This window comes from Lampetra planeri, chromosome 30, assembly GCF_965212315.1.
Source record: "Lampetra planeri chromosome 30, kcLamPlan1.2.h2, whole genome shotgun sequence".
NCBI lineage: Eukaryota > Metazoa > Chordata > Hyperoartia > Petromyzontiformes > Petromyzontidae > Lampetra > Lampetra planeri.
In genome coordinates this window covers 807,111-834,555 of record NC_136136.1, presented here as the reverse complement: position 1 = coordinate 834,555, position 27,445 = coordinate 807,111, and the positions used below count along the sequence as shown (strand labels likewise).

Here is a 27,445-nt window from a genome sequence, read left to right as displayed (position 1 = left end):
CCTCAACACGCCCCCACCTGGCAACCATGACCCAGGCACCGCCCCACCCACCAAGAATCTGCAAATCTGATTGGGCGACCTAAAATACATTCTAAGGGAAAAGTCGAAGTGATTTCCTGCCGCTCAAATGAGCATTGAGGCAGTGCTCAGCCCTGAGCCAGTGGTGGAAAATACAATTGCCTATGACAAGGATGAGCCTCTCCAAAGGCTTCGTGGCTTCTACTCAAAGTGATATCTTTTTTTGGAATGCTAAATCTGTAATGAATTAAGTGCATCATAAGTTTGAACAACATCATTGCATTTACATTTAGTCCAGGACTAACATTTACCAAATTAGCATGGTTGGCTACGTACGATGCGAAATAAATTGCGCGTACACACACGTCGCCATGAGACCTTACCTCGTTAGAGTTGTTTGCTTCAGCCACTTTTGTCTTACAAACTGCAAAAGGCAAAAGGATGTGAACACGTGATAGAAAAGTGCATCATTTAAACATCTCAGATGAATGTAGACTGCAAGATGTATAGAGCACTAACTTGTATTGATTTGACCTCTATGGCCTCTCTATTTATGTGCAATGAATCAGGGTCATTGCCCAAAACGTCACCTATTGTGTTTGTCATTGACAAACACATTGTCATTTCGTCTGTGCTTGTGCACCACTGCCAACGCAGTATCACCACACAATTTGGATTCTCATAGCTGTGCATGTCTTTGGTTCTTTCTCAGCAATCCCAGTAGGTGGTGGAGGCTCCAACTCGACACTCTCCCCAAAATGTTAACAAGCTCGAGAAGCTGTGATGTCATCTTCTGCTGACGTTCTCCCACACAAGGCGATGCACTGCCAGCTGCTTTCGAACGCAAATTTAATTGTCTTGTGACATTGATGGCAATGCTACAATTTGATGTAATTTTAGGTAAAATAAAGAAACAACACTGGACTCATCGATGGCCGGTGCCCCCTAGGCATTCCCCTCCCTGGCTGTGCGGCACCCTGCCCAGTGTTGAACTGCTCCCCTCCCTGCCCAGTGTTGAGCTGTTCCCCTCCCTGCCCAGTGTTGAGCTGCTCCCCTCCCTGGCTGTGCAGCGCCCTGCCCAGCGCTGTTCGCGATTGGGAGACAGCGGCGGAGTTTAAATCCTGCCTCAGCAACCACCGTGGTGGCGAGGAGCTGTCGTCTCCCTCGCCCGGTACACCAGAGGGCATCGTGGGTTCCACCCCGACCCGGATGATGCCGCCTGTTGTATATTTCGAGTTCGAGTGTTCTCTCTCCCTCCCCGTGGTTGGTGGATTTTTCTCTGGGTCCCACCCGTTTTACCCCCCACATTCAGAAACGTGCGCTCAGATTATTTGGCTGTGACTATAAATTCCCAGGTGTGATGATATAAGCCACTGTGCGGTGAGCTATCAAGTCTGGTCAGGTTGCATTTGACAGAGAGCCAATAGCTCAGTGGGAATTACCTGGTAAATACAAAAAAAATGCAAACCGCAGTAGTTTATTTACTCTTGCTTTCAGTTCTCTAAATTATCTCCTATTTGTCTTCTCAGTATTTCCTCCGCACGGCGAACAACTTGTTTATTTATGGTGACGCACGGCACCGTGAACACCTTGTAGAAAGGCGCTTTGTAAAGGTGATTTGCCATCACCGTTGGCGCTGGGTGAACGTTTCTCTTGCGAGCGCGTGGGCTCCCATGCGGGGCTTGCATGCTGCATTGTCACCGTGACGCCCCCGTCTCACCGAATGGAAACGTGACACCGTGCTGAGCCATCAGGTCGCAGATCTCGCCCGGATCTGATGTCTTGAGCTCCACGAAGTTGGGAATGCAGATCCCATCATCTGCTGCTGCCCACAAGCAGGTTAAGGCAACGATCAACGGCATTCTTCCGTGGAAAGGCCACCTTGAGCTGGTACGTTAAACGCTCTGTCATTGGGGTATCTAACTCACGGTTGAAAAGGTTGTGTATATAGTAGTGTATAGTGATTTAGTGTAGCTAAGGGACGAATGGGGTGTGAAAGTTTGAATATGACGGCTCAGGAAAGAGTAGTCGTAGTAATAATAATATAGTCAGCTGACCGGTTAGCCAGCCAGTTAAGTACTGTGGCGTAAGAGCATTTAAATAACAATGGAAAGGTTGAATACAGTAAAGTGATGTACCGTAATTAAGTGCCAAATAAGGTATCATTTAGAATATTTTGCAGTTCGGAACAAAAAAAATATACATACATTAAAAAATTATGTAGAATGATATACAAATTTAACTAAACTAAAGTTTTGTGCAATCAATAAAAAAATATACGTATCATTCTAACTGGGTGTCTACTCAACTAATCATTCTTTTGGGCTTGAATAAATCAATACCACTTTTTGGAAATACAATAACAGTGGTTGAAATGGACTAAATGATCCCTGACATTTGAATGTGGATCTTTCAACAGTGGCTCATAACCAACTGTGGAAATAATGACTGTCAAATGCTGTGGACATGTGGCATAGTATCATGTCACATCCTTTAATGCAAACAAATAAAAAATGTGTTAAACTAGAATAGGTGTACAAGCCTCCTCCACAGGGGCTAATCTTGGCATCAATGGAACCATATGTTGGTGGTCCCACGAGGCTTTATATATCCCTTACCACATCAGCCTATCTCTTCTTTAGCCTGTCATGTCCCCAATTAGCCCCCTCTAAGCAGCCAAATAGGCTCCTTGAGGCATGCAGTAGCTTTGTTCGTGGGCTACATGACCCAGCAAATGGGGGGACTCTGTCCAGACCTCTCAGTGGTGTACGAGCTCCTCACAATGCAGACTTGGTAAAATCAATATGGATAATGGACAAGCTGACCTGCAAGTGTTTATGCTAACGAAGACAAAGATGCCTCCTCGCCCTATAGGCCTTCACAGACTGCAAGTGCTGTTAGCGAGCACCGATGAAGGCCGGAACGGCACACGAGGGGGTGGGTGGCCAGCACCAGGCCCGGCTGCCATTCGTCTCCCCAGTGGCGATGTTTACACACAGCCTCAGGTACTCATTTTAGGCCGAGTCGACCTAGGGGAGACCCAGGACCGGTTCAAATAATCATCAATGACATTGGTGGCCGTGAGCGGGAATCGAACATGGATGGCCGGGTTTGTAGCGCAGCTCACCAATCCATGTGCCACCGCTCTCCCTACACACACACGCAGGTGTGCCCCTGACCTGTTCCACCTTGCTGTAGGCGTCTGATGAGCGAGTAGGTGACCTCTCGGTCCAGGAGGGTCTTTATGCTGTCCAGGGGGTCCATTACCACCATGCCTGGCCTGGAGGTGATGTACTCCTGCGAGCCCACACGGAACCACACTCCATGAGCTTCAGGACCTATGAGTTCACACCTCACCACCGACATAACCAGAAATGTCTCGTCTCTTGTGTGCCAATGAGAAAATCACTCTGAACAATTCATACATTACATATTCTATTCAAATTTGGTTTATTCATATCACAGCTTTACAGTCGAATTGAACATACTTTGAGATTATTGCATGGACCTTGTTTAGACCTTACTAATAGTGATTTGGGGATGAGGATTACAATGACGACGATGATAATGCCAAGGACACGCACCTGGAAGTCATCTATGATTCTGCGTGCTCGTGTATCCCCGGTGCTGGCATTGTGCATCTCCTCCGTGAGCCGGTGGATGAGCACCTGGAAGGAGCCCTGCTCGCTCAGAGGCCGCGTCTGGTTTATCTGAAAAAAGATCAACAAAGATCCCCGTATAGCCTTAACAGACTGTAGGGGCAAGTGTTGTTAGCCTAGCACCTATGAAGGCCGGCACAGCACACAAGGGGGTGGGTGGCCAGCACCACGCGCGACCGCCTTTGTCTCCCTAGTGGCGAAGTTTACACACCGCACCAGGTACTCATTTGAAGCAGAGTCGACCTAGGGGAGGCCCAGGACCGGTTTAGATAATCGTCACTGGTGTTGGCCGCGAGCGGGAATCGAACTTGGGTCGCCATGTGCGCAGCGCCACGTGCTAAACGCTAAACTACCGCTCCCCACGTGCACACACGTGCAAAAACCCTCCTCTGAGACTACATACACTGGAGTCTACCGGGACATGCGCCATTAGCGGGCACCTATATTAAAGCCGGAAGGTACACAAAAAAGGTCAATGGACCCACTCACACCAGAACCTCCCTGTGGTCAGTGTTGACCGTATCATTGTCAACCTAGAAAAGGCTCAGGACAGATTCACAAACCAATTTACAACGGTGATGAGCATCACAAGTCAGGGATTGAACGATGGATATTGTGGCACTGCGGTGCAAAGGGATCACCCACGACGATAGCACTCGGCACGAGCAGAAGCGTGCGTTGCCTCGGTACACTTGCAAAGAGTAACCCTCCACTGGATTGTTAAAATTACTTCAGAAAGTGAAAAGATATATGTTGCATTACGTGACGATTACAACAAATCATATTTTTCCATGAAACAAACTCGATAAATGTACAGCGTTGATAGAAGGCATGTTGATGTCACTCCTTTATATATCAAGTTAATGATGTAAATTATCACGCCACGCCGGAGATTTAATTATGAAATCTTGGGGGTTGCAATCCAATTGAGAATTATTTCATCATCTTGTTTTTAACTGCGTCGTTTGCACAGGATAACGTCGCCAACCTGACCTTCCCATCTCCGCCCTGACCAATCAACCACCTGCACCTGGGGCAGCATTGGCACACGGTGTAACTGTCGTCCTCCAAAGCTGTTCCCCCATATCTGACCTTTCACATATCCGCCTATACCTCAATCCCCAGCGAGTCGGATACGCGACGTTGTACCGTATACTTTCTTCTTCATTCCGTCTCGATTCTACTTTTTTTTTACTCCGTTATCTTGACCGTCACACGAGCACTCATTTGCATCCAACTTTCAAAATCTTGAACAAACACAAGATCCAGGTTCGATTTTGGAAATCTTTTTGGAAAATATTTCCAAAATCTTGAACTAACACAAGATCCAGGTTCGATTCAACACAGTACACAAAATCCGTGATTTGATCCCATCTGTGAAAGATGTGATTCCTGACATGCACTACCCTGGTGTCTACAAACTAAGTTGTGTCTGCGGCAGTGGTTACATTGGGGAAACGAAACATGTCTCGGACCGTGTTCGCAAACGCAAGGCAGATTTGAAACACGGCAGAACCAATACCTCTACCGTGGTTGATCACTGTTTGAACGCGGTGGGCTCACACGATATTGTTTTTTTCCGAGACCAAGGTACTCTGCAAACCTTCGGGCTACCATCAAAGATTTGTCCATGAAGCCATCCAGATTTATAAACACAGACATAACTTCAATCGAGAAGATGGATACAAATTAAGCAATCATTGGAAGGACGTGATCAACCAGGTGAAGTTTTAACTGCTTTGATGTTCCCTTCCTACCTGCCAATATTAGCCGAATCTCAAATTTCCGGGCCCTAGCAGAGTTCGGCCCTCGCTGAGCTTATATTTCCAAACCAAATTTCTCTCTCCTACTCGCTCTCTCCTGCTCGCTCCTACATTAGCTGCCCTGCCCATCTCTAAACCTTGATAAACAGCCTGCCTCAGTAGAAGATTTCTTCTTCACCTGAAGACGCTTGCTTGTGTTGCGATCGAAACGTCGTGATCTATTATTTTTTCGACCTACGTGACTTTACCGAAAGAACCAAAGAGTATATATTGTTCACTTTCATCTTTTGGATTTTGAATGTTGTGAATCTGGTACAGTATAGTTGTGCATTTTGCTTTGCGGTGCTAAATTAAGAAATGCTGACGCATTGTTCTATAAATAGACGAGCTTTCTGGTTAATCCTCGCTTCAAACTGGAATTGAAAAATGTGGACAAACCCTGCTTAAAATACAAGGGCTATATTTGCCAGTTTCATAAAAAAGAATGTTGTATGTGCATCTTGTAAACGACATTGAAGCAATATTTTAGCACAGTCGTGTCTGTGTATTAACATCACCTTTATCACTTCTATTTTCTTTTCCCTAAAAGGAAAAAAATACTGTCAATTAATGGGATATATACACACAAATTAGTTCACACACACACACACGGGTGACTCAAAAGGTAACAATTATAAGACAGCTTCTTACATGACATGCTGTAATTATCAGGTTCCGCGTACTATTCAGTAATTCCATTACTGTGGAATGTACCGAGACCGCATATTTAACAAAAAACTCACATTCGTCAACAGCACCACGGCCTTAAAAGAAAACCGATATAAAAGAAAACCGATATAAAAGAAAACCGATATAAAAGAAAACCGATATAAAAGGCCACATTTTGGACGACCCTTCGTCATAGCACCTGAATCACTGCACACGTGTCACAGACTTGGAATTGTTATATAACTCAGAACACAAATAGTCATTAGCATCATCTAATGGTTGTTAAGTCACCGTTTGCCGAGCAGAGAGTGGCTTCACGGGTTCGAGACTGGACAGGATGTGTGTCAAGGATGTCTTCTTTCTCCGTATTTGTCTAACCCAGGGGTGGAGATCATTTTGCTTACTGAGGGCAGTATAGGACTTTCATTACCTCGGCAGGCCGTACGTGAGCACACACCTCGGCCACTTCTGGAGGGATTGTTTACAGAAGACGCGCGAGGGAGAAGGGAAGGCGAAAGAAGCGTGTTGGATGGGCGGCACGAGAGCGATGCTTGGGATGACCGCGGTGGATGCGCGCCGAGGTCGGTGCGAGTCCGCGAGAGACGGAGGCGATATTGTGCATGCCGTCACAGCCGTTCAGACCTCTGGGCATTCCGGTTAATGGTACACAAGCCTTCAGCGTGTGACATAGGCACGTGTTTGTGTGGATGGGTGCAATTCACGTGGTGGTCAGGGGCCACATACGAGTGGAGTCGCCAATGGAAATATGGGTCGGGTGCTCCGTAAGGCTCGCACGGTACTCGGGCACACTGCGATTAATCTCCGGTGTGAATAGGTGCGAAGTGTATGTCCACAACAATACGAGACTCCACTCACAGACTGAATCTCAGCCGTCTCTAGACCGGCTGAATAAAGAATGTAAACAAGGAGAGGCTCCAGCACTACCGTGCAGGTTTTCGCAGCGGTGCTGTAAAGCTCTTCGATGTATTTTCGGGGTTGTGCCGCACGTTTTCTTTGGAAATGATGTCAAGACTTGTCGCTTCACATGTTGGGAGCTTGTCAGAGTATTAATTCAAATGAATACATTTCTCTCTTCTAAAACCATGAGAGAAAGTGGCACTAATCTGTATATACATGCTACAAGCATATGGAAGTATGCATCTCCATAACATCCAACTCATGGTGAAATTCTATATGCTCAAGAGCTAAATTCCAATATTGAATGTGGTTGCCAAGAGTAGACTTCAGGAGAGAGTTTGTGTAGTTTGCTATTCCTCCGTTGAAGGAGTGCAGACTGTCCATAGTTTGCATTGCATGGCCACAATCACAGTACTGTGGCTTGTCGTCTTTAATGCATTTCTATGGGTCCGTGTCTTTGATTTTCCATTCATGAAGGAGACCTGCGCATCGGTCCGTCGATGTTCTGATGCGGTTGATGGTTCCACCGGTGTCTTCGAGAAGGAATGTCAAAGCCAGGAGGTGCAGTGATGTTTGGTGCAATTGGCGTTAGTTTATGTGAGGCAGCCATTAGCCCAAACCCTGACGTCACTGCCCCCCCCCGTGCTCACCGGCAGGTCTCTGCAAACTCCTCCATGTTCATGTCACGGAGTTTAGTGCCACTGACCCAGATTCCTACCCGGCCTCGGAAAGTCATACCGCCAGCAACCCGGGTCACCCTGGGAACAAAAGACAGAGACAAGAAGACCCTTCAAACAACCTTCAACAGACTGGTAGCGCTGTTAGCGAGCAGCACCTATGAAGGCCGGAACGGCACACGAGGGGGCGGGTGGCCAACGCCACGCCCAGCCGCCTTGGTCTCCCCCGTGCTTGTGTTTACACAAGGTGGACCAGGTCCTCATTTGCAGTTGAGTCGACCTAGGGGAGGCCCAGGAGCGGTTCAACTATTCGTCACCGGTCTTGGTCATGAGCGGGTTGCTGGGTTCGTAGCGGTGTGCCAACCGCTGCCCCACCGCTCCCTGTCATGAGAACAATACAGGTGCACACATGCACATACATGAAAATACACACACATGCATATGCAACAGACACTAAATAAACTTTCTTCAATACACAAACACATAAAACAAAGATCCCCATGTAGCCCACATAGACCGTATGCAATATGGGGGGACTGCAGGCTTCTAGAGGCACTGTCAGCTATCGAGGGCAATCTGTCACCACCCCCTCAAACTCAATCGCCAATATTCCTCGCGACGGCACAGCTCAGGCTTGCCTCTGGCTCAAGTGAGCAATGCAGCTCTTTTTCAGAAGCGACCAGGCCACAAATGATAGCTTACCAAAGTGGCTTATCATCATGTGGAAATGTCTAGCAGCCAAATGCTCTAAATGCATGTTCCTAAATGTGGAGGGGAAAAACCGGAGGACCTGGAGAAATATCCACACGACCAAGGGGAGAGAGATATGCAAACTCCAAATATACAGGAGTCCGGCTCGGGGTTGAACAACCTCCTGTATACCAGGCGAAGTAGTTCACATTTCTGCTCTTGCATTCTGTCTCTCGGTCCGTGCTGCAATGCCCCTTGGTAGCCCTGCGAAGCCACCTCGTCTGCTGCTGTGAATGCTCTCGCCCCTTCTGAAGAGTCGTACCTCTTCTAGAAACTCCCCATCTCCCTGCATCACAATCCACCCTCCTCCTTTGGGAAATAAATCATCGGTCATAGATTTTAGAGAGGATAGAAGAAAACATATCTGGCTTTGTAATCCACAACCAGTATGGGGAGGTCTCTCATCAAATCGTATCGGTCATCTCTGGCAACGTACAAATCGTCTCCCACAGCCATTTGATCACAGATGATGCCGGAAATCATTATTCTCTTTTCAGGACTGTAACCTAACTCCTGCATCCATGGAACACCCCGTTCTGCACTGCTCTTATCAGTTGCCAACAACTCTTCTCCCATTTCTATGAATACGTCATGGATTGTAGCCCCTCCTATTGCCTGTTACAATACATCTCCCCACCACGTGCCCGACATCCTTCAGCCTTCCACCATGACTTCTTGTTGTTGTTGCAACAATCATCTCCAATACTAAAAACATGTTCTCTCATCCTCAATTCTCTGTCCACCAATATTAACCCGTCGTTGTCTTGCCACCATGACTCCCAACATTACCAGCTTTGCCAATGCCTCATCTAATCCGGTGCTGTTTCCTTAGCTATCAATACCGCTCCTGTCACTTCCATCCTGAAAATATACATTGGACCTCAAAACACCCCTGCAAACATCTATTCTTTCTCAATCGCCCTTTCTTCAGAAACGTCTTCGGGATGAGAGATTATCTTCCTTCTCCAAGCATTTCTCCCTTCATGGTCTCCAAGACCCACGGCAGCTTATTCTCCTACGTGGATGGTAAATGATTTATCGTCAGAACGTGGATCGCTTTCACTCAAAGTGCCTCTACACCTCTCTGCTGCTGTTGACATCGTAGACCACTCATCCTCCTTGAGTACACACAGAGACACTCATACAACATAGTGTACATACGCGTGCATACAACATAGTGTACATACGTGTGCATACAACATAGTGTACATACGCGTGCATACAACGTAGTGTACATACGTGTGCATACAACATAGTGTACATACGTGTGCATACAACGTAGTGTACATACGTGTGCATACAACATAGTGTACATACGCGTGCATACAACATAGTGTACATACGCGTGCATACAACGTAGTGTACATACGCGTGCATACAACGTAGTGTACATACGTGTGCATACAACATAGTGTACATACGTGTGCATACAACATAGTGTACATACGCGTGCATACAACGTAGTGTACATACGCGTGCATACAACATAGTGTACATACGCGTGCATACAACATAGTGTACATACGTGTGCATACAACGTAGTGTACATACGCGTGCATACAACATAGTGTACATACGTGTGCATACAACGTAGTGTACATACGCGTGCATACAACATAGTGTACATACGCGTGCATACAACATAGTGTACATACGCGTGCATACAACATAGTGTACATACGTGTGCATACAACATAGTGTACATACGCGTGCATACAACATAGTGTACATACACGTGCATACAACATAGTGTACATACGCGTGCATACAACATAGTGTACATACGCGTGCATACAACATAGTGTACATACGCGTGCATACAACATAGTGTACATACGCGTGCATACAACATAGTGTACATACGCGTGCATACAACGTAGTGTACATACGCGTGCAAACAACAACTGACGTTTGCCATTCAAGTGGCAGTGATGCCACCATGGCGCTTGTGCCCAGTCAGGTGCACTTTGAGGCCACAAGACTTGTGTGCGCACACAGAGACAAACGTACAGAGACACAAATGCATAAAACCTACGCGCACACAAATGTGCACACACATACAAAGACAAAGGTCCCCCATATAACGTTGTAGTTTTTTGTCTATATACGTGACTTATAGGCTAACGTTGCAAGGCAATGAGCCTCCATCAGCACAGAGGGCCACAGACTTGATGATTACCAGCTCCAGCCACTGATGGCGGAACGGCCTCCTGGTTATGGGATGAAATCTTCGGCCTCCTCTTCCACGCGAGCCAGGCGTCTAGGGCGAGGCGGCCGGGTTACTCACACTTGACCCCACCACAAGCGCACACCGATGGTCACCACCAACACCGCCACCATGCGCCTGCCTTGGGGACTCAGCATTGAGGGCGACACACCAAACACGACGACGACAAAATGTGTGGTGATCTTGTGCGAACTGGGGGGTTAACCTTCCCATATTTACAAAGCAGTTGTTATCACTGTGTACACAATTCATATGCTAAATATACTCGTCAGGAATTGACCCCTGATATTTTCCGAATGTGTGTATTATACACACAGTGAATTATACACACACACACACATACAGTGCATTACACACAGTGTATTACACACACAGTCTATTATACACACAGTGTATTACACACACAGTCTATTATACACACAGTGTATTACACACACACACAGTGTATTATATATACACACGCAGTGTATTACACACACACAGTATATTACACACACACACACACAGTGTATTATATATACACACACGCAGTGTATTACACACACAGTGTATTATACACACACACACAGTGTATTACACACACACAGTATATTATACACACACAGTATATTATACACAGTGTATTATACACACACACACAGTGCATTACACACACACAGTGTATTACACACACACACAGTGTATTACACACACACACACACAGTGTAATATACACACACACAGTGTATTACACACACACAGTGTATTATACACACACACACAGTGTATTATACACACACAGTATATTACACACACACACAGTGTATTACACACACACACAGTGTAATATACACACACACGCAGTGTATTACACACACACACAGTGTAATATACACACACACACACACAGTGTATTATACACACACACACAGTGTATTATACACACACAGTATATTACACACACACGCAGTGTATTACACACACACACAGTGTAATATACACACACACGCAGTGTATTACACACACACACAGTGTAATATACACACACACACACACAGTGTATTATACACAAACATTGTATTATACACACACAGTGTATTATACACACACACAGTGTATTATACACACACACAGTGTATTATACACACACAGTGTATTATACACACACAGTGTATTATACAAACACACACACACAGTATATTACACACACACAGTATATTATACACACACACAAACACGCAGTGTATTACACACACACACAGTGCATTATATACACACAGTGTATTACACACACAGTGTATTATACACACACAGTGTATTATACACGCAGTGTATTACACACACACAGTGTATTATACACACAGTGTATTACACACACAGTGTATTATACACACACACACAGTGCATTATATACACACACAGTGTATTACACACGCAGTGTATTACACACACACAGTGTATTATACACACAGTGTATTACACACACAGTGTATTATATACACACACAGTGTATTATACACACACAAACACACCGTGTATTATACACACACACACAGCTTACACCCTGTATTATCGATCTCTATCAGGACGAGCGTGGCATTCTACGAGGTGAATTGAACCCCTGAGTCCCGAGCGCCAATGGTGACTGTCTGTGGCGCCCTTGGGGGGCAGACGCAGGCCCCCCACTGTGACCAGCGTGGTGAAGTATGGTCAACCCACACGGCCCTTGGAGGGGTCACAAGCAATAGGGGTGAGACAAAGGGGGCTCTGTGATCGATGATCGATGTTCTCATCAACACAGACGCAGACACAACAAAGACAAAGACCCCCCCCCCCGTAGTTTTATTTACGAGACTCTAGGGGGCAAGTGCTGCTAGCAGCACCACGCCCGGCCGCATTTGTCTCCCCAGTGGCGATGTTCACACACCGCACCGGGTACTCATTTGAGGTTGAGTCGACCTAGGGGAGGCCCAGAAGCGGGTTCAGGTATTCGTTACCGAAGTTGGCCGTTAACGGGAATCGAAATCGCGGGGTTGGTGGGGCGATGCGCTAACCACTGCGCCACCGCTCCCCACAACAACAGCAACAACACGTGCAGAGACAAAGCTCCCCCCCCCCCCCGCTTCTAACAAACTATTATGACGACTGGTGTGCACACTACAACATTAAATACACAAACAGGACTCTTCTTATATAGGCTACGACATGCATACGGATTAACGACGAACAATAACGGTGCTATTCACAACACACTCAACATTACTTTGTGTTATAGAGCCACTCGTGGACATACACAGAAGTAGCCAACTACAAAGGGGAGTCATTGACGAACGCAGTAAAACTCAAAATGCGAGAATCTCTCAGCTTAGAGGGCACCGCGTATCAAGTACAACACTGTACACAACACACTGTACACAACACACAGGCACTGTACACAACACACTGTACACAACACAAAGACACTGTACACAACACACCAGCAGGCAACGTGGCCCTACAGGTGACCACACATCAACACCTCCCCCCCCCCTAGAACAACAACACGACTCACCACACATCAACACCACCCCCCCTAGAACAACAACACGACTCACCACACATCAACACCCCCCCCCCCTCTAGAACAACAACAACACGTCTCACCACACATCAACACCACCCCTTCTAGAACAACAACAACAACACGGCTCACCACACATCAACACCACCTCCTCTAGAACAACAACACGTCTCACCACACATCAACACCACCCCCTCTAGAACAACAACACGACTCACCATACATCAACACCCCCCCCCTCTAGAACAACAACAACACGTCTCACCACACATCAACACCACCCCCTCTAGAACAACAACACGACTCACCACACATCAACACCACCCCCTCTAGAACAACAACAACACGACTCACCACACATCAACACCCCCCCCCCCCTTAGAACAACAACAACACGACTCACCACACATCAACAAACACCCCCTCTAGCACAACAACAACAACACGACTCACCATACATCAACACCCCCCCCCCCTCTAGAACAACAACACGCAGCTCACCACACCAAAGACCCCCCGTGCAGCCTTTGAAAGAGTGTCGGGGCAAGTGCTGCAGCTATGGGGGCTGGCACGGCACACGAGGGGGGGGGCATGCACCACGCCCGACCGCCTTTGTCTCCCCAGTGGCGATGCTCACTGCACACCGAGTCGAGCTCACACCACCACCACCGTGGGCAGACTTCGAGATCACATCAGAGAACCACCAAAGCACACGTGGTCTTCATTACACACACACACCAACACTACACACTCACCAACACTACACACTCACCAACACTACACATACACTCACCAACACTACACACACACATTCACCAACACTACACACACACATTCACCAACACTACACACACACACCAACACTACACACACACCAACACTACACACTCACACTCACCAACACTACACACACACTCACCAACACTACACACACACCAACACAACACACCCACACTCACCAACACTACACACACGCTCACCAACACTACACACACACACTCACCAACACTACACACACACATTCACCAACACTACACACACACATTCACCAACACTACACACACACACTCACCAACACTACACACACACACTCACCAACACTACACACACACATTCACCAACACTACACACACACACTCACCAACACTACACACACACATTCACCAACACTACACACACACACTCACCAACACTACACACACACATTCACCAACACTACACACACACACTCACCAACACTACACACACACACATTCACCAACACTACACACACACATTCACCAACACTACACACACACACCAACACTACACACACACCAACACTACACACTCACACTCACCAACACTACACACACACTCACCAACACTACACACACACCAACACAACACACCCACACTCACCAACACTACACACACGCTCACCAACACTACACACACACACTCACCAACACTACACACACACATTCACCAACACTACACACACACATTCACCAACACTACACACACACACTCACCAACACTACACACACACACTCACCAACACTACACACACACATTCACCAACACTACACACACACACTCACCAACACTACACACACACATTCACCAACACTACACACACACACTCACCAACACTACACACACACATTCACCAACACTACACACACACACTCACCAACACTACACACACACACATTCACCAACACTACACACACACATTCACCAACACTACACACACACTCACCAACAACACTACACACTCACCAACAACACTACACACACACTCACCAACACTACACACACACTACACCACGCACGCATGCTCACCACACAACAGGCGTCGGCTCGGCTCAGGTGACTCTGCCCAGGTGAGTTTGGAGCTCGGCGCTCAGCGCGTGTGACGAGCGCCGGCTACGTGTGGGGTGGGGGGGGGTGGTTGGTGGGGGGGGGTGGTTGGTGGGGCGGGGCGTGGGGCGGGGTGTCGGGGTGTGGAGGGTGTGTGGGATGGGGTTCGTGGGGGGTGTGTGGGGTGTGTGGGTTGGTGGTGTGGGTGGGGTGGGGTGTGGGGGGGTGTGGGGTGGGTGGAGTGTGTGGGGGGAGTGCGGTGGGGCGGGGTGTGTGGGACGGGGTGTGTGTGGGATGGGGTGTGTGGGGTGGGTGGGGGGAGGGGTGTGTGGGGGGGGTGCGGCAGGGTGTGTGGGGTGTGTGGGGTGTGTGGGGGTGTGTGGAGGGTGTGTGGGATGGGGTGTGTGGAGGGTGTGTGGGGTGGGTGGGGGGAGGGGTGCGGGGTGTGTTCCTGTGTGGGTGGTGTGGTGGGGGGGGGGAGCGGTGGCGCAGCGGTTAACGCGCAGCGCTGGGCACCCAAGTTCGATTCCCGCTCACGGCCAACACGAGTGACGAATATCTGAACCGGTACAGGGCTTCCCCTTGGTCTCAAATGAGTACCTGGTGCGGTGTGTAGTAAACATCGCCACTGGGGAGACAAAGGCGGCCGGGCGTGGTGCTGGCCACTCAACCCCCCTCGTGTGCCGTGCCGGCCTTCGCTAATAGAACTGGCCCCAATTTTCTGTTAGAGGCTATAGGGGGGGGGGGGTTCTTTGTCAGTTCAATACGCAGTAGGCTTTCACGACCAATATCATCCACAATATTGTTTTTTTGGGTTAAATCGCATAAATATAAATGTGTCGTTAAACTCGCCACCACCCGACACAGCCAATTAGTAAGGTTTGTCACGTAAACAGAACGTGGCAATTCGTCACTAGTACAGCACTAACCGGTGTGTCGGACAGCAAAGCCACAACATTTACAATCTGAGTTCGACGTTGCACCAGTAATTATAACCAGCTTCATCAGGTGGCAAGCAGCCACATTTATTAGGGATTCTTTGTGTTTGGAGTCTCAGGTAAATCTAAAGCTTCCGTCGGTTTTCTTGAATTTCTGCAGATGTTTTAGTTGTTCATTAACGCTGCTGATATTGTGCACTTCCAGAAGAAGGCCGTGTGAAGCCGATTGATTGTGCACATTTTAGTTTTATACGGAGAGACGGGTATAAATGGAGGTGATGTAGCTCGTCTCGTTTGTTACGAGTATTCTCCACAACGACGCCAACGATGTTTTTTTTTCTGTTGTGCGTTTTAATTTGGCGTAGCTACATCACCGGTCAGGTGGGGCCCTCATATGTGTCGGTTTGTCTCTCACGGTGGCACCTGGGCTATATGTGTCGCGCCCCCCCCTCTTGCCCGATCACACGAGTGCATACATGTTGTCGTTCCTTGACACTGTTGTTGAAAACAAACCTCATGGTGGTTTTCAAGGGGGCCCCAAATGGAAGCTTTGGCCACCAGGGATGGGCTGGAGGGGTCCAAGGCTCCCCTGACACTCGTCCCGCTGCTGGGATATTGCTGCTTCAAAGTCGGGCCCGCATCTTCAAGTGAGGTCTCTTATCTATACGTGGCACCTCACGAGCATTGGTTCAAATAACTCGGTCAACTTGGAACTTGTGGGCGGCCAATGCTGCGTGTCTACTGGAAGGCCCGAGTGCTGATGAGACACTGCCATGTCAGCAACGCTCCAGAGTTTGCCCGTATTTAATCAATGCTCCATATATCTTCATCATTGTTGTGGGTATACGATTGAACAAATTGAGTAGAATAATGCGTGAGTTGCTGTGCTTGCATAACGTTGTGTTTGTTATATAAGTGTTTTTAATTGAAATAAACTTGGCAGCACAGACAGGAGTCGAACTTGACTTGAGAGCTCTGTGACAATGAGGACCCTGATAGAAGGCCTTGAGGTTGACTCACAACGTGCCCGAGACATCCCCTCCTGCAGCTGCTCGTTATCGCCATCAGCTGTGCGCCTTACCAGGCACGGAGCACGAGGCCAAACACTGGAGGATAACATTGATGGCCAAGCTGTGGAGGTCCAATAAACACTTGCAAGGTCTCCTCCATTGCCTCGCAAGAGCGAGATAGCACTGCTTTGCCATGGGTAAGATCAGATGAGAACGGAAGTCATCAATATGTACACATTGGTCAAATCACGATGTTAGAATATCCACGCATGCCACCGCTGAACTGTGGGCAGACCAGCAGTGGCTGCGTCTCTGCGTGGTCCAGGGAGCCGAGGGGAATATCTCGTGCCATTGGAGAGCCGCTCCATCACGAGACGCGTCCCTACGCCGTCAAGACAAGGCACGAATAGCGGAAGGCAGTGGAGAAGCAGAAGAGGGGAGCTGTCACACAGCTGTAATGAAGAGCAAGGAGCCATAGAGGAGCTTTCAGGAGTCGAGGAGGTGAAACGATACAGCAGTGGAGCCGTTTGTGAGATGGATCTGAAGATGTCCCGTTGTTGCAGAGTGAACGCATGAAGAAGTCGTTGGTGAATACGTGGAGATAAGCACGACCCAAGGAGGAGATCCGCAACAGAGAGAGAGAACACTGACTGAACTGGACTGTGGAAATCGAGTTCTTTGTCGTCACCAACACGAGCTAAACAGTGACTTTACAACGACAAATCAGTGGGCTATCATCACGGTGAATGTGTGTGTCCAGCTGTCACCTGACGGGGAGAGAGTACTGTGCTGTCTACATCCACGAGGAGATCACGTGTCCACACTTCGTCGGAGTTCAGCACCGATTGAAACAGCTGCTGATGATGCCAGCTGCTGCTACCAGCTGTTGCTGCCAGCTGATTCTGCCAGCTGATGATACCAGCTGATACTGCGAGCTGCTGCTGCTAGCTGCTGATGCCAGCTGCTGATGCTGCTGCTGCCAGCTGCTGGCTGTGTCGCTGCGGTATTGCGCCATGAACGTGGAGCCGCACTGCACCGGAGCAGTCATAGCGCACAACGACCCCAGCAGGCAGGAGAAGCCGCCTGCTCGTCGACTTTGACGAAGGACACCACCAGACTGGGCTTCAAGTCCATCCATCAATACGCACCACAGCTACTTCGGGTCTGTGGTACCAAGTCTGTATTGATGTTGAGTCTACTTTTGGTATTAGTTTTTGTATGTTGATCACTTTCACATACAGAGCGTTGCCTGATTTATTTGCTGTTTGATTCATACCAATACCTTCGTAACAGTATGATAATGTATCCCGAACACCGGTTGCATACTAAAGACTGGTATTCTGGTTTTGAATCAAAATAAATACTGCTCGCATCAAAGTGCTGTTCCCGTGTGTGCTTTACCAGTGTGTTTAATCATTCCGTTGTGTGCGACAATATCAAACGAATTTGGTATCCGTAGGTTACCGTCATCATTCAATGATATCCTCGACAACAAAGCACTCAAATCATTAACAGTTACCAATTGGAATAACACCTTTCAGCATCATTCAATTCTCAATAATCATAACGATAAGTTCTACAGCGATGTAACATGGTGAGCCATTCACAAGCGCACTGAACAAACGACAAAAAAAAACATTCAACAACAATCACGAGTCTGTTGAAATAGTGAGAAGAAATATATGAAGTGTGAAAAGTGAGTTTTGAGTGAGGTTTCCAATTACAATTTGGCCAATGACTCAGTGTCTACGGCAAGCGGGAGCATGACTATTCCAGCCACGTTGGCTGGCAATGAAAAAAACGCGGTAGCCAAACCCTTTGTTGTGTTAGGGGCACACACACAGAGGGGTCACCGTGCTGCGCACAGGCCAGGCGACGTCAGGACCCACTGGGGGACCCTGACACACGCAGGAGTCGGCGAGACACTGGCCGGGTGGTTGGCCACCCCACCCACCACCCAGTGCCTTGTTGCCTGGCAGACAAGGTGTGAACGCCACACGCGGCAAGTTCTGCGACCAGAGTAGCCTGCCGCCATGCAGCACGACGAGTCGCATCGGGGCACGCGACCACTGCACCACAGAGTTAGTCGGAGTGGTCCAGAGAGCCACTTGCACACGAGGTGATCTGATCGCTGCATCTCCACGATGGAGGTCCTCTCAGGTGTGTGCCTCCCTTTGGCTGTCATTCCGTCACTAGTCTCGACCATCGGTCTGCACCCCTTCAAGCGAAGTGTCCTGCCTGTCAAGATGTCTCTGACTGCACGTGTTGTCTTATCCGTAGGCTCCTCCTTCTGTCTCTCAGTTTAATTACAAGCATGCACCTCTCTGCATTTCTCTGTGAACATTTCAGTTTTTATTACATTTACTTTGTGAATTTCCACGTTTCCAATCCATATGTTGTCGAATGTTATATTAGCCGATTGAAAACGTTGTACTTTAGGAACGTTGGTGTGTTGCTTTTCAATTCACTTTCTAAAATAACTCCCGCTCTGCTGTATTCATCTCTCTATAGCTACGCTTTTCTCCCAATATGCTTTCAATAATATTCTGCAATTGAGGTTTCAGAAAAGTTGTTTTATAGTGCTGATGAGTAGGCTTGCTCAAAGCCGTATCTTATTGCCTGACTTCTCATTGTTATGTTTGCTGCTCTCTGTATGTAATCTTGCTGTAACAATAAAATTATTTACGTTATTTTCATTACTTCTAAATGCTTATTTGAATTAAGACCTTGTGAGAGCGATGGGCAACTCTACGGAATTACTGTGGACATCATCAAAGAAACAGGCCTACCTCTCAAGGTCATAGACCTTAATGGTACAAGGGGGCAATATTGTCGGTGATCGTTTCAAATTTGTGGCTCAAGCACTGCGGTACGGAGAGTGGCGTAGCAAAGTGAAGGTGCTGAGTGGTAACGCAGGGGGTGGAGGGAGCTTGAGCCATGGACCTGCCCTCTCGGTAGACGACTTGAGATGACAAAGATCAATCGGGAGTAGCGAGGTGTTTGTGATTTTTTTTTAGTTAATCGAAATAACTGAAAATCTGGCATAGATACGAAATTTATGATTATCCAAAAGGTTTTTAGATTACATGAATCCGAAAATTGTTCATCACTTGAAGTGACCGCTTCCATGACACCACGCCAATGCTATTCCCACCAAAACACGTGTTACATGACGTCGGCTGACATTTTTATTGGCACGAAGACCCCCCTTATACTATTCCACAAGAACAACAACAACCGCCATTCGCCACTAAGTGTCGGTGACGTCTCCACGGCAATTGTGCCATACTAGGTGCACTTTTAGGCCACGTGAAGCGTCGAAGGACCGCTGGCAGGAGGTCACAAAACAGATCCAGGGGCCACGGTTTGACTGAGATGACTGGAAGATGCACCACCTGTGCTCCAAACTCTGCTAACTTTATGCACTTTAGCCGCTCCGCTCGTTGTTGTGAGCGTCGCTCCTCTGCCCTCCATTGTTACTGGAGGGCGATTGCCTTCAAATCCCTAGCAGCGTCCTTCACAGACCACCTGCGGAGATGCCAATCTGACACTGCTGGTACCAGTCAAGTAAGCACGTACATTTATAAACACGCAACCCGTATAACCGAGGTTATCCAAATGATTTGAACATACGAAATTGTCCTTAAATATCTAAACTTGAAAACCAGAAGCATATCACCATAATTAATCCTCAGCTCGGATTCAGACTCCAACAGCCAACATGACTGCGGGCAGCATGGCTGGCCATTGAACCCACGTGACCAGCGTTGTAGTGCAATGCATAATCCGCTTTTCGCCGCGTGTAAACTTCTGCACACATTGTTTTTGTGTGCACATGCATACCACTGCAGCATAGTTACAGTAAACACTTCAAGATCAGCTCTCCTAGCCTTTGACGTGCTCTCGGAATGTTAAGTATCCTAACTGTAGTTGCATGTTATTGTACTGCACATCATAACCTGTTAGGCAACTGCAAGCTAGATCGGTGCCTTTTTTTAATTATTAAAAGCTGTTGACTAAGACCACACATAGTTGTGGTTTAAACAACCCAATTTCTTGCGGTTTGACATTCTTCATCGCACGTGTCCTCAACTCATATCAACTACCCTAGAAAACCTCACAGAGTCTCAAGACTCATGATACTTGTTTTTTATAAACCTTTCGTAGAAGTGTAGGGTGTACCTTGCGTTCCAACCGTAGTGCCTTATACCGACAAGCTCCACTCAAAGTCGGCCTAAAAGTGGTCTGGAAAATATCGAAGGTGAAAATAATCCCTGCAGAGTTTGCACATTGACTACGATCTGGTACAACAATCTAAAATAAATTTCTGTGTGCATCATGCCTTTCAACAGCATTCCATTCTCAATAATCATCACGACAAGTTCCACAGCGCTGTAACGTGGCGATCCATTCACAAGGGCGATGAACAAACGACAAAAATATATATTAAACGAAGAGTCATCAGTCCGTTGCTTCAAGAAGTAATACATGTAGTGCGAGAAGTGAATTTTGAGCGAGGTTTCGAATTTGAATGATTCAGTAGCAAAGCCATCCCAGGTGCGTGGACTGGCAACGGAAGAGCGTGGGGGTAGCCAACGCCCCTTTTAATTTTAGGAGCACACACACACAGAGGGGTCACCGTGCTGCGCACAGGTCAGGCGACGTCAGGACTCACTGGGGGACCCTGACACACGCAGGAGTCGGCGAGACACTGGCCGGGGTGGTTGGCCACCCCACCCACCATCCAGTGCCTTGTCGCCTGGCAGACAAAGTGTGAACGCCACACGCGGCAAGTTCTGCGACCAGAGTAGCCTGCCGCCATGCAGCACGACAAGCCACATCGGGCACACGACCACTGCACCACAGAGTTAGTCGGAGTGGTCAGCCATGGATCTATAAACTCCCTGAGACAGAGGGAAGCATCAAGACGTTTCAAGCTTTTAAGTATGGCCCTTCTTTATGGAAAAATAAAAACATTCTACGTATTTTCTAATAAAAAGTGGGAAAATACCAATGTTCAGGATTTCAAGGATGTGCCATGAGTTTGAGTCTTGAGATTACTCAGCCACAATATTGATGTGGTCTGAGGCCACTGCTGATGGCACTGATAAGTACGTGAAGAGAAGACGCGCCTAAAGTTGCTGCAGGTGTTCTGCAATGCGTGGTCGTCATCATCATACTCCTGATATTAAAAATCAAGCGACTCTCACGCCTAGGTAAACACATTAAAACATCCGTTATAAGCAACAGGATCATCATCATTATAGTCAGCAGCCATGATCAGTCCACTGCTGTATGAATGTCTCCCCAAGCTGCTGCCAAGAGAGGACATCAGTGGTGAAACTTGAGTGTACTTTGTCGTGGTTTCCGACGGGGTCCATACCACGTCAAAGGCGGTCTCAATAGCCCATCCACGCTGCACATACCATACAATACTCTCTTGACGACAGAAGTCATATTTACTGCACTTACCTTGCAGCACGGCAGTGTGCTAATTCCCCTATTTGTGTGTATATGCGATACACAGCAGTGCCGCTGTTGTTGCATTGCTCCAATTGGCACGAGACAATGCACTGCTCTCCAGCACTGTGCGTGCTGCCGCGATGCGATGCCATGTAATGTACCACAGTAATCGAGTGTGCTCATTGGGTATAATTCCTAAAATAAATAATGACCGCTTCTCTCTCGATGTTTTACAATACCATGCTCTGCAGTGACACGTTCTGAATATGCAGCCAAAGAGAAAACAAATATATAACTGAAGTCATTGTGATAAAAAAAACCACGTCAGCTCATTTGGCTGATACATTCATTGGCTGTCAGCAGTGTGACTGAGAACACGCGTCTGTCCGAGTGGAGTGAATCAGCGGGGCAGTGGAGCATTGACGACGCCGCAACACGTGTCCTTAAGACTGCACCGCGTGCCTCCCTCCCGGCACAAGCGCAGAGGAGGCGGCGGCAGAGGCGGCGCTTTCAGAACCCCGCAGCCAGGGACGCGAACGCGCCGCCACCAAAGCAGTCGAATCTGGGCACGACGGGAATGCCCCCATCACCGCAGCGAAACGAGAGCGTGCCAGGCCCTAGAACAGCGACTGTCACCCCCCCCAACACACACCCACACGGCACCCCGCAGGAAGCAGACAGCCTCTGTGCACCGTGCGCAATCCACCAGCGAGTGCGCGTGGGAGTCCGCCGTGTGCCTCTGGTCTTAGCCGCGTCCTGCTCCAGCTGCGCCGACACCGTCGTCTGTCCCCTGCCCGCTGCCGCCGCCGCCTGCCAAGCTGGGCCCAGCGCGCTCACATTGACGACTCGAGACAAAGAGGGCCCAGCGCGCTGCTTGCACGAGTTTTGTTTAAACCGCGTGAAGTGGACTCGCTCGGGACGCGTGCCTAGAATGGATGATGGAGCAGACCGGTGGACACGGCAGCCAAAGGGGAGAATTCCACCCCGCGAGGACGTGCAAGAGAGAGATGGAGCGATTAGATCGGCTCGTGTGCAGGCGACGGATTCTGCCATCCTAGAACTGAGAGTGGGGGTGGGACTTCATCCAGCAGTGGATAGAAAATTGCTGGTGACGTTGCGATGTATGTACTATATGAGCTTGCATTGTTTGCAATAATTTACGGGTTTTTATTTTATTTTAACGAATAGATTGTACGTACAGGAGTCGAATGACTTGCTTTGTCAGCAGTAGCAGCAGCGCTGCGTAATTATGCATTTGCGTCAGCGTGACACGATGGCATCATCAAACGATGCAGTCTTCGTCTTCTTCGCTGGAGGTTTAAATCCCCAACGTGAGTGCTCAGCAAGCAGCGAGCTGGGCACGAATGCCCCGCGAGTCAACTTTGACAATCAGTCGCCGCGCCACTGGACGGGCAACACACAAATACAGAAGACCCCCAAAGCGGTCGCTCTATCGGGGAAAGTGTGTGGGCCGGAGGACAGACGTCTTTTCTCTCATCTCTCCCATCTGTCATCTGTCTCGTTCGGTGGCTTTAAACAATAGCTCTCGAACTCACGGCTCTGACAGCCAGGAAGTAAATGCTGTGGATTTGCTCTCCAGCACACAAACGGCGCGCTGTACTCGTAACGAATTGGCACGTTCTGTTTACATGACAACCCGTACTAATTGGCTGTGTCGGGTTTTTACGACGCATTTATATTTACGCGATCTCACCCAACACAAACACCTATATTATGGAGCCAAAATGTGATCTCACCTCCCACTGACGCCCATAATCATTCTGTGTGCATAGGCAGCAGCAGCAGTAACAGCACTTGTGTGCACACTCGTGATGCGAGTGGCGGCAAGTGGCTGCTGCTGTTGATGATGGGGGCACGAGAGGCTTGCCGTGATTTTCAGGATGTGATCGGGTTTCGCGATACGACAGCGATTGCGATATTACGTCGCCATGACTTTGTGTCGGTGTGTTCACGCGTTTCAGTGCACCGCGTTTGTGTGCTGATATTCTCCCAGCATGAACGTAAAGGCGACTTAAACGTTCTTCAGCTGTAGGTCACTCAACGCATAAAGCCAGTCACGTCCCATCATTACAACCCACCATGCTCATGACGCACACGCTGGCAGTTACACAAGGCACGCTACCATGGCATCATCATTATCAAATCAAACTATTACCAAAACGACTACGTCACGTACTGTAATTGCCAAGCCATTCAAATGAATTGGAAACATTAAACGGGAAACAACTTCAATTGTCGAGTTAGTTTTTTTTTCTCACAGTCATCTTACTCGGGAATTGAATACTGTACAGTGCGAATAAAAACATGAAAGGGGCCAATGGTGAGATCCTCTGATTAAATAAGTCATGGGGAAAAGTGCCGTACCAGAGTCATTCATGTATGACATTCACAAATGTCTCACTGCTGCGAAGCGTGCTCCAAACATTGCCTTGGGGAAGTTTGGTCGCAGAGATATTGCCGTAGTAAGAATGCATAATGAATGTGTTTACCAGACGAGAATTATTAGCTTACAGGGCTGGATCATAGCTGCTTCTACCAATGATTAACACAGACAACTCCGCTCGTCCTTTCACTTGTGAGTGGCACGTGGACAGATTCACGCTCCACGCCGTGCCCGTGTTCCCCCCGTGATTGCTTCAACACGACGCCGTCTTCTTCTTGGTTATTTTGGTAAAGTCACGTAGAATGGAAATAATAAAATAATAAAAAGAAAACATAATAAAATTATTCTCACGTTTCGGCCACAACGCAATCAGTCGTCCTCAGGTGGAGAACAGGTCTGTCGAGAAGACAGAGTCTGAATGGATTCAGACGTCGTGAGAATTATTTTATTATGTTTTATTTTATTTTTATTATTTTATTATTTCCCTTCTACGTGACTTTACCGAAAGAACCAAGAAGATGAATCCCTGCAGTCACGAAAGCTTTAAATCGAAAAAACGACGCCGTCTCTCGTGTGGACAGTCGAACGTCCTTGTGATCAGCGCGCTCGCCACTTGGCCGCCCTAGACGTCTCCACGGTGGGATGATGATGATCCCCGCCACGGAGTGTCCCTCTCGCCAAGTTGGCTCAGCGTTGGCCATCAAAGGCGCCGTCGCGTTTCTGGTGTGTGCACGTGGGGCCATTGTGCGACCAAGACGCACGCCTACAATGAAATAGCACATTTTGAGAAGTACTTGTGAATTATTTGTAACTAAATAAGTCACTGAACGTGAACAAGTCACTGTTCATAATTACCACTGTTATTCAGGTCGCGCTGGCAAAATAGGTCATGTTGTTACATCGGGCACTCCCCTGAGTAATTAAAGGATGACCCACATCATCGTGCATTCCAATACACACACACAAACATCAACAAACTGTTATGAGGCCAATATGCATTCACTCATTCAGCGGTGAACAGATAATGCTACTGCAGCTGCTGATAATAATGTTAAAACAAACACAATGCAAACAAAAAAACACAACCTTACCATAGTCAACTTTTTTAGGTAAGCAAGAAAAGCATCCGGCCATCAGTGCCATACAAGAGTTAACAGAATACTTTTATCTTTTAAAGGCAAAGAGAAACAAAACAAAAGCCCATCCACACTTGTAGTGGAAGCTCTCTGTCAAAACCCTGGCTCAACAAAAACCCACCCACCTTGACACAGCACAAAGTTGTGAGTAAAACGTCTCGTGGTTGTGGCGTGGTTGGTGGTGGTGGAGGCAGCCGTCACAGCGTTCTGGCCACGTGGTTGGTGGTTGTGGTGGTGGTGGTGGAGGCAGCCGTCACAGCGTTCTGGCCACGTGGTTGGTGGTTGTGGTGGTGGTGGTGGCAGCCGTCACAGCGTTCTCGCCACGTGGTTGTGGTGTGGTTGGTGGTGGTGGTGGAGGCAGCAGTCGCAGCGTTCTGGCCACGTGTGCCACCCACCCAAAACCCCGCCTCTAGTGAAGTCCTCCCGCCCCAGTTGGGGATGTGGTGAGAGAGAGAGAGGAGGGGGGGGGTGAATTCCTCGGGTCCAAAACCATTGGTCGGGAACGGCTCCCCACATTGTCATGTCCGGGCGGCGCAAAACAGCAGTGCGACTGTGGCCACGGCACACAAACCACTGTCGTCTGCCCCTTCAACCGAGCCGCAGAGGAATGGCAAAACGACACCAACTCTCTCTCTCGCGAAGCCCTCTCGTCGAGGCGAGCAGAGCTCGACACGAAGCTCGCCCCTGCACACATTGCTGCTGCCAGCAGAGAGTGTCAGGGTTGGGTTGGCTTCAAGTGCTTTGCAAAGCCGTGGCCAAACCAAGTGACGGCCCCCATCCGCTGCGTGCAGGCAGTGGCTGGATTACGTTTGACCGAGCGGTGGGTGGGGGGCTGGCGCTGTTGAAGTTGTTTTTTTTTGGGGGGGGGGGGGGGTGAGGGCCCACTGTGTATATTCAAACTCCCTTCCATTTATACGTTATATAGATATGTTTGTAACGAGCACCCATCCCCAATGTCAAACGTGCAGTTATCTATTGATTAATCTAGGTTATTTCAGGTCTGTTTTGTTATGATATTCGATTCGTATAGTTTGAAATAAAGTTAAACCGAACAAAACTGATGTTCACATTCTGCACATGACTGGTAGCATTACCCAGAGCGGCGCTATGGCTACAATGACCCCCAATGGCACTCCAGCGTGCTAAAGTAACTCGTTTCGACCATTCTAGAGAAGTTCCTCTTTTTATTGGGGGGGGGGGGGGTCAATGCGAGGCTCTGGAACGCAGTGAACCCGGCCCGGTATGCACGTGCTCTTCCGTGCAGGGATTATTGGCCGTGTGCATGCGGCTCGGTGAGGCCTCCATTCAGCAGTAGATTGAACAGGGCTGCTGCTGATGACGACGTTGCAGTGTTTGTGTGCGCGTGTGTCAACTCGTGCCGAGGCGGCCT

General features: G+C 48.3%; 1 protein-coding gene across 3 annotated transcripts in view; it reads right to left on the bottom strand.

Annotated features, from left to right (window-relative positions):
• Positions 1-26,469, bottom strand: part of LOC144728765 (inositol-tetrakisphosphate 1-kinase-like) — a 32,347-nt gene extending 5,878 nt beyond the window's left edge. Inside the window, exons 1-7 of one of the 3 annotated variants that reach the window (XM_078608402.1) lie at positions 26,181-26,469; positions 7,717-7,824; positions 5,998-6,022; positions 3,603-3,728; positions 3,198-3,315; positions 1,739-1,843; positions 402-442 (exon numbers count right to left, since the gene is read on the bottom strand). In XM_078608402.1, the coding sequence (XP_078464528.1) occupies positions 402-442; positions 1,739-1,843; positions 3,198-3,315; positions 3,603-3,728; positions 5,998-6,022; positions 7,717-7,802 (501 nt within the window). In that variant the 5' untranslated portion in view covers positions 7,803-7,824; positions 26,181-26,469. Of the gene's footprint in view, positions 1-401; positions 443-1,738; positions 1,844-3,197; positions 3,316-3,602; positions 3,729-5,997; positions 6,023-7,716; positions 7,825-15,086; positions 15,184-26,180 lie in introns of those variants that run through there. The other 2 variants (XM_078608401.1, XM_078608403.1) reach the window with 2 other exon arrangements.
• Positions 26,470-27,445: the final 976 nt, after the last annotated feature.